General features: G+C 45.1%; 1 protein-coding gene across 2 annotated transcripts; it reads right to left on the bottom strand.

Annotated features, from left to right (window-relative positions):
* Positions 1–399: 399 nt before the first annotated feature.
* On the bottom strand, positions 400–6,691 carry LOC117967789 (RNA-binding protein 4.1-like). 2 transcript variants are annotated; one of them, XM_034915185.2, is made up of 4 exons: positions 6,559–6,691; positions 4,677–5,093; positions 2,504–3,385; positions 400–2,140 (listed from the first exon to the last, which is right to left on the bottom strand). In XM_034915185.2, exons 2-3 carry the CDS (start codon positions 5,086–5,088, stop codon positions 2,520–2,522), a joined length of 1,278 nt encoding a protein of 425 aa, XP_034771076.1. In that variant the 5' UTR covers positions 5,089–5,093; positions 6,559–6,691; the 3' UTR covers positions 400–2,140; positions 2,504–2,519. The 2 variants fall into 2 exon arrangements, with proteins under 2 accessions (XP_034771076.1, XP_058871992.1); XM_059016009.1 differs by lacking the exon at positions 6,559–6,691 and adding an exon at positions 6,302–6,514.
* Between the last annotated feature and the right edge of the window lie 1,187 nt (positions 6,692–7,878).

Here is a 7,878-nt window from a genome sequence, read left to right as displayed (position 1 = left end):
CTTTAACATTAAAACCGCAGCCTCTTATCAGCAGGGATGCCCACTCTTCAGGCACCAATGACATCATCACCTATTAAACCTGCGTTCGCCGGATACCTGGACTCGGGGTACGCCCTGTGTGTTAATGTTCCGATAATAAAGAGGCTGAAGACACCCAGAGTGCCCAGAGCAGGTTCCAGGGTTCAAGGCATCAGTGCCTCGGTACGGCCAGCCTTCTTTTCAACACTCCTGGTGCTTTGATTCTGAACCCTTCCACACCACATACATTGAAAAGCAATGGCTTGGCTTGCATTGCGTTTACCTGGACAGTTACCTTACATCACCTCGTGTCTTGTTATACTGATGTCACTTTGCAACTCAGCAGCAGCCCCCCCCAAACCAATAAAAACACAAAAGGTCTTCTTTCACCAAAAGCTTGGTTTATTTTTTATTTTTTTTTATCAGACAACACAAATTAAAAAAAAAAAAAAAAAAAATTCACTAGGCTGTGTTCACTTACACAGTAATAAAAGATATATGAAAACACACAATATGTGGAGAACAGGGAAGCCTAAAGTGAGACAGAACCTTGTGCAACATTTAAAATAAATAGATAAAAACAAAGGCTTTACTTGCTTCTACTGCTTGCAGTGTGGCCAGCTGCACATTTGTGGTTTTAAAAGAGAACTGCTGGATAGGTGTCTGTTACAGGTTCTGCAGAAATAAGCAAATGAAGCTGTCAAGGAAACGTATGTAAATGATCATCATCTTCCACATGCAGATAGGAAGTGCAGATTCTGCTTCTGGACTGTCTCCTGCCTCAGAACTGTTAACACACAGAGGATATCCAGCAGCACTTCCACCAGATCTCGTAACCCGAAAAAGAAACCTATACAATCCCACAAGCAGCAGTCTTTCTCCACAACCTCCGAATTGAAAAGCCACCGAGAAAGACTTCCAAGGGCATTGCTGCTAGCATTACTACCATTGAGTGTTTTTCTTTTTTTTTTTAAAACACTGTTTTATTATAAAAGAAAACTACAAATACTACAGAGAGCTCATTAGGAAGCAAGAGTAGAAAGATTAACAAGAAAAACAAAAAGAAAAATCACACACACACAGACGTATGTATATACTGAATACACTCAAGCTCCCTTCACTGCAGGTTATCAAACGCATTTCTGGGGATACAGGATACAAACACAAAGGTTCTGTCTCGCTTTAAGCCCATTCTTTGGAATACCACCCAAACCTGCTACTAGCCGCAGCAGAATTTAAATTTCATTCATTTTTTTTTTTTTAAATCGTAAGACTGGAAACTCTCTCATTGCAGGCATTATCAGGCTAATGTTTTAGCTGTCAAGGTGTGACGTGACATGTCTGGTCCACCCCCCCCGGAAAGTGTAAAAGTCCCTATGAAAAACAACACACATATCAGAAGACTTGGTAGTTAAGTACTGGGTTCACAAGAAGTGCTAGCCAGAAAAAAAACAAAAACAACAAAAAATACAATGCAAATTATATCATTTCAGAATTCCGCCCCCCCCCCCCCCCAGTGATGACTCTGCCACTGCCAGAAAGGAGGAACACCCTGTTGATAATAGCCTTTTTTTTTTTATAGTGAACAATGTTCCAAAGTCTCCACACATTGTTGATTTGGACTGTGTTAATGTTATTTGTGCATATGTATGTATGCATGTACGTATGTATACAGATATAGATAGAGAGATAGATATAAACATCAAACGACTCATCACGTGTGCAGCAGATCCTGTAAAGTTGAATACAAACCCATCTCTGAATCCGTGGAGCCATTGTTCTCCTCCCCCCCTCCCTTGTGCAGAAATGAGCAACATCAAGATTAAACATCAAAAACAGCAAACAGTTACAGCAAATACCCCTCAAGAGGGCTGTCTACGAAGAACTGAGGAATTGTGCGTGTCACTACACAAACAAGCAGGCTTGAATTGGTCAGAAGAAGAAGTTCGGAAGATCAGAAACGAGATACTAAAAGCTTGGAGAAACACGACGAGAAGCCCCCGCGATACCGTCCTTCCCGTGAGTCGAAACGCGCTCCGCGTGAAACGAGACGGCCGATTTCGCGTCGCGTGGAGCTCGGGAAGAGGAGGATCTTTTTCCCCCCCCCGCGGTAAATACAAACCTGAAAAGAGAGCAGATCACACTGGGATGAGCGGGTTACAGGGCACAGCGCGGGGCTCAGAACACAGAATGAAGCTACTCGCTTTAACCCCCCCCTCCCTTACAGCTGCTTACATTTGTACGCAGGGGAATTCTTTTATATATATATATAAAAAAAACTAACTAAAAACCTCCATAAGCTCTGGTTCTTCATCCCCTCCCCTCCTATTAAACCTGTAGTTACCACCGTATGTACATTATCTACTGCACGGTCTTTACGACAGCAGTTTAAAAACACAGTTCAAAACCCGCTGCACAACCAAAACTCTCTCTCGTCTTTTAACCCCCACCTCCCCACAGTAGATGCCTGCTCTGTGGCTCTCACCTGTCGGCGCGTGCGATTAAAAAGCATAGCGTGCCCGTTCCGCGTAGGGGTCCCTCGCCCGCGGCGCCTCGTACAGGGAGCTCCTGGAGAGGGAGGAGGAGACCGGAGACAGGCGGGAGCGCTCGTACCCGTACCCCTCTGCCACAGGGGGAGCCCGGCGGACGGGGCTGCGCTCTCGTGCGTAGTAGGAGGAGGAGGCGGAGGAGGAGACTGGAGTTGGCGGGAGGGGCATGGGGCGCCTCTCATAGGGGTTGAGGGCAGAGGCAGACAGGCGGTCTCTCATCATGGAGGAGGAAGGAGGAGGTGGAGGAGGAAGAGGGGGGAGAGAGGCCACCCTCCTGTCCTCGAAGGAGGGCATGCCGTAAGGCCGGGCCCGGTACTTCTCGTAGTAGTCGACCACGTTGTAGCGGTCTCTCTCTTCGTAGCTGGAAGGCCGCTCTGGAAACGCACTGCTGCTGTTGCTGCTGCTGTAGCTCGTGGCGCCCCCGTAAGCCGCTTCGCTGCCATACCCCACACCGCCGCTAAACCCCTCGCCCCTGCCGTACCCAGGGCCCGCGTCATAGCCGTCTCCTCTTCTGAACCCAGGACCGCCGAAGCCTGCCCCCCTGCCGAACCCGGGGCCCGCACCGTAGCCCATTCCCCTGCCGAACCCGGGGCCCGCACCGTAGCCCCCGGTGAACCCCCTGCCACCGCCATAGCCCTGACCGCCGTACCCATTCCCCTCGCGGGGCATGGGACCTTCCGAGAAGGAGCCGTCCTGACCCATCGGGCACTCTTTGGACCAGTGACCATCCTGCCCGCAGCGATAGCAACCCGTCCGCTCTCCCATTCCCGGCGCGGTGCGCAGCCGGCTCGTCGAAAGCTTCACGCTCATCAGCTTGCCTTTAAGAGAAAGACGCAAAACAAGGTTTGCCATGGGGACTGGGGACTGGACAGAGAGAGAGAGCCAGAGAGAGAAAGAGAGAGAGAGAGAGAGAGAGAGAGAGAGAGAGAGAGAGAGAGAGCGCCAGACAGCGAGAGAGAGAGAGAGAGCCAGACAGCGAGAGAGAGAGAGAGAGAGAGAGAGAGAGAGAGAGAGAGAGAGAGAGAGAGAGCCAGACAGCGAGAGAGAGAGCGCCAGACAGCGAGAGAGAGAGAGAGAGAGAGAGAGAGCGCCAGACAGCAAGAGAGAGAGAGAGCGCCAGACAGAGAGAGAGAGAGCGCCAGACAGCGAGAGAGAGAGCGAGAGCCAGACAGCGAGAGAGAGAGCCAGACAGCAAGAGAGAGAGAGAGCCAGACAGCAAGAGAGAGAGCGAGCCAGACAGCAAGAGAGAGAGCGCCAGACAGCGAGAGAGAGAGCGAGAGCCAGACAGCGAGAGAGAGAGAGAGAGAGAGAGAGCCAGACAGCGAGAGAGAGAGCCAGACAGCGAGAGAGAGAGAGAGACAGACAGACAGAGAGAGGAGAGAGAGAGAGTGCGCTTTTCTCATGCATACGTAACTCTCCCCTCTAATGCCCTGCCTCCCTTGACATGAACCGCCACTCCATGTCTGTAACCACTACCGTGAGCCTCTGTAATCCTAAATAAAGAAATGCAGTGAGGCTAAAAGAAACAGGGGTTAAGAATACACTGGTATTAGCAGAACATACAGCTACCACGTCCAACTAAAACCAATACAGATCTATCTTTTAAAATTACTTTTTTTGTAAAAGTATAAATTAGGATTACAGATGTATAACCGAGTGCGGTGTAGTTGCACACAGTTTGGAAACAAATTCCCCACAGCATCTTAAATAAATAAAATAAATAAGTTCTTACATACAGAACTTCAATGACCGGAACTTTGCGAGACAACAAACTTCGCGACTCGAACCGGAAAATTGAAACCCGAATTTGAAATGAACCCTGGGGAGGCAGACCGATGCTTTAGTTCCTCCGATGTCTCGTCACCTATCTGTCCCTCACCTCTCTTAAGAAGGGCCACCATTTAAAAAAAATAAATAAATTGCAAGCCCCACCAACAGATCTGTCCCGGGGACCGTTTTCTCTTGAGCCAGCAAGGACACTGAAAACGGCTTCCAGTGGCTGTAAAAGTTTCTACAGCAATTTAAATTTTACATTTTAAAAGAGAGAAGCCCCCCCCCGTTTGCTATGAGACTTGGTAGCCTGCCTTGCTGCTGGCCCTCTTATTTCACCTTGAAAAGCAGTGTTGTCTAGCCCTTTGATCGCCTCCATGGCGTCCTCCACCCGCTCCATGTGCACGAACGCGTACTCCTTCACGATGTCGCACTCGATCACCGGCCCGTACTCCTCGAACTTGGCGCGCAGCTCCTGGTTGGTGCAGCTGCTGTTGATGTTGCCCACGTGCAGCTTGGTGGAGGCCTTGGTCTTGCTGCGGCTGACCTCCACGTTCATGGGCTGCCCGTTCAGCTCGTAGTGGTGCAGGTTGCGGATCGCCTCGTCCGCCTCCTCCTTGTCGTCCATGTGCACGAAGCCGAAGTTCTTGACCACGTCGCACTCCCTGACCTTCCCGTACTGGGAGAAGAGCGGCCGCAGCTCGTCCGCCGTGGTGTCCTGGGACAGGTTGCCAATGAAGAGTTTCACCATCGCGGCTGAAGGGAAGGGAAACCGTTGCAAGTCAACAGGTGAATAGAATATAAAATAAAATCTCAAGGAGACCAACAGCATATGGCCAAAGGTTTTCCATCACCCTACAGATATGGGCGACTGGTAATTAACTAATTTTAACTCAAAAGTTGAACAAAACCCGCTGAATAGTCTTACATTAGCATACTGAATTACACACCGCTTGGTATTTTTCCATATACTTAACAGAATTTGAAAAAAATATGTAATTTCAAAATCTAACATGAAATACTACTGTACTACTAATATTCTGGGTTCCGGTAGACTCCTGCATTAATCATTTTGTAGTTTCTTGGATTACATGATGTTAAATAAGATATCAATCATGTTCACATATGTAAATCCCTGTCCTCAGACCCATTCCCCATCTTTATTCAGTGTATAATTTTTTTTACACATCATGATGCAACCGTTAAAAAAAAATATCCAATAGCATATGAGCAGAAGACTATGATGTAGAACTGTGATGTCTAACTGAACTTCTTGCACATCAAAGCACTGACTTAATTTAGTTTATCCTGGGTACAGCTGTAATTGAGGTTGCTGTATCAAACCCCTGCCTGAAACCAGGTCCCAAGACACAAAGCAGTTTCGTGTTCCCTCAGTTGAAGAATTGCTTTAATTTGGTATTACTGTACTAGTCGCCACATGTTAGCGACAGTGTATCTGGTTTTATTAAATATTTAACCTACCACGACTGCCCACAGTCACAACCCCAAAAACGATACAGAAAACAAAACATATTTATCAAACTTCAAAGCTATGTATACACATGTATATAAAAACGTAGACCGTTATAATAAAGTGCTGCCCGTGTTATCACCGTTATATAAGCGGGGAAGTATTTAGACAACAAAAGAAATTCGCTACCTACCTGAGACCTAGCTGTTTAAAAAAATAAATAAATAAAGTGGTGTGTAAAAATGGCTCGCTTGATTGCACAACTTTTTAGAATTAGGGACACTTGGGGGGGTGAACGATACCTACTTTATTTTTTATTTGGACGCTAATCTTTAAAACCGAACTGCTCAAAACTGGCTGGAGCCGCGCCGAGACGGCGGCTGAATTTGTATAGAGAAATTGTTATCGCGCTAAAATAAAATGATATACCCCCCACCACCATACACTTAAGCGATGGATATAGTGACAAATGTTATTTTATTTTACTAAATACCTCACAATTAAGCTTTTTATCAATTAAAACGACCGCTACGTTGTTTTTCTTTTGTCGACACACACAAGGCCCAAACAGCTCTCGCCTCAGCATCCAGTTATGAAAGCGAAATGGCGTCACACGGCAACAATTATAAAATACTACCACATTTAAATAATTTCAAACGCTTCATTGTGAGTTTACACGCTAGCTGCAGTTACACGGTATCCTCGGTGAGCGTTAGATGCCGTTTTAAACACAACATTTTCTTCGCTTACCTTTTTCACGACTCCGGTTCAGTAGCGGATGAATTTTAAAATGGCTCCGCTCGCCCGCTCGCCGGCCGGGTGACGTCGATCAGACACCGCCCACCGGCCGAAGCCTGCACCGGATTGGTGGATATCAACGCCAGGTTTGACCTAAATGGGTAAAAAAGACGTCAGTTAAATTCAGGTGAAAATGTAATGACGTACGGTTTACCTGTTGTAGAAATAATTACATGATTATATATATATAAAACCAAATTATATATATATATATATATCTATCTCTATCTCTATCTCTATCTCTACCTCTATATATATATATATAGATAGATAGATAGATAGATAGATAGATAGATAGATAGATATTTTAATTAAAAAATTACCATGTTACGTATGGTTACATTTTAATAAAATGCAACGTATATACCTTATTTTTTGGAGTTGGCTTTTAATAACATTCTGTTATAAAGGAGACCGACTCCTCCTAGCAACTCAAAAAGCTGTCTGATTAATTTGCAGTATTGTTAGCTGACAATACCGCCTTGTAACTTGACTGACACAAGAAGTATTGGAACACAATTCCGTGCTTTACATGAACACGTGTTTATAAATACATGTCTACCGATCTATGAAAGCTGTAACCCCGGGCACACACAACACGGATTTTACATTTATTTCCCACAGTTGATAAGATTTATTGACTCCAATAATCTGTCAATTCTTACCTGTACAAAAGACAGCTATCAGCTATTCAAAGGTGTTTTATAAATAACATCACACTTGTATAAATACAGCTATGGCTAAAAGTTTTGTATCACACAGAATTTGATTTTGATAGATAGCTAGAGATAGATAGAGATAGATAGATATTTTATTTAACATCATGTAATCAAATAATCTACAAAAATGATATCGCAAAAGTCTACCGGAAGCCATAATAGTAGTACAGTATTTCATGTTATATTTCGAAATGTCAGTACATAGGAAAACTACAGCGCGGTATGTCATTTTTCATTTTAACATAACATTATTTAGCAGGTTTCATTCGGCTCTATGGAGCAAAATTATTTAATTCTACGGTGGTGCAAAACATTCCGCCGTAGCTGTACTAGATAAAAATGTATCATTAATTTGTATACTTAAATTATCTTACTGGCCATACCCGAGTGTACTGGAAAGGTCCAAGTTCGCATATCGCTTGTGCTGGTGCTACAGTAAAAGATAGAGTTATCCTACCTGTAAAATTGCATTTACCGTCCCGGTTAAACACCTAATTCCTCCTCTTTGGATTAATGATGGCAATCTTACGGTTGTCATTCAGATGGCGACCCG

Source organism: Acipenser ruthenus, chromosome 51 (assembly GCF_902713425.1).
Source record: "Acipenser ruthenus chromosome 51, fAciRut3.2 maternal haplotype, whole genome shotgun sequence".
NCBI lineage: Eukaryota > Metazoa > Chordata > Actinopteri > Acipenseriformes > Acipenseridae > Acipenser > Acipenser ruthenus.
This window is presented reverse-complemented; position numbering and strand designations above follow the sequence as displayed.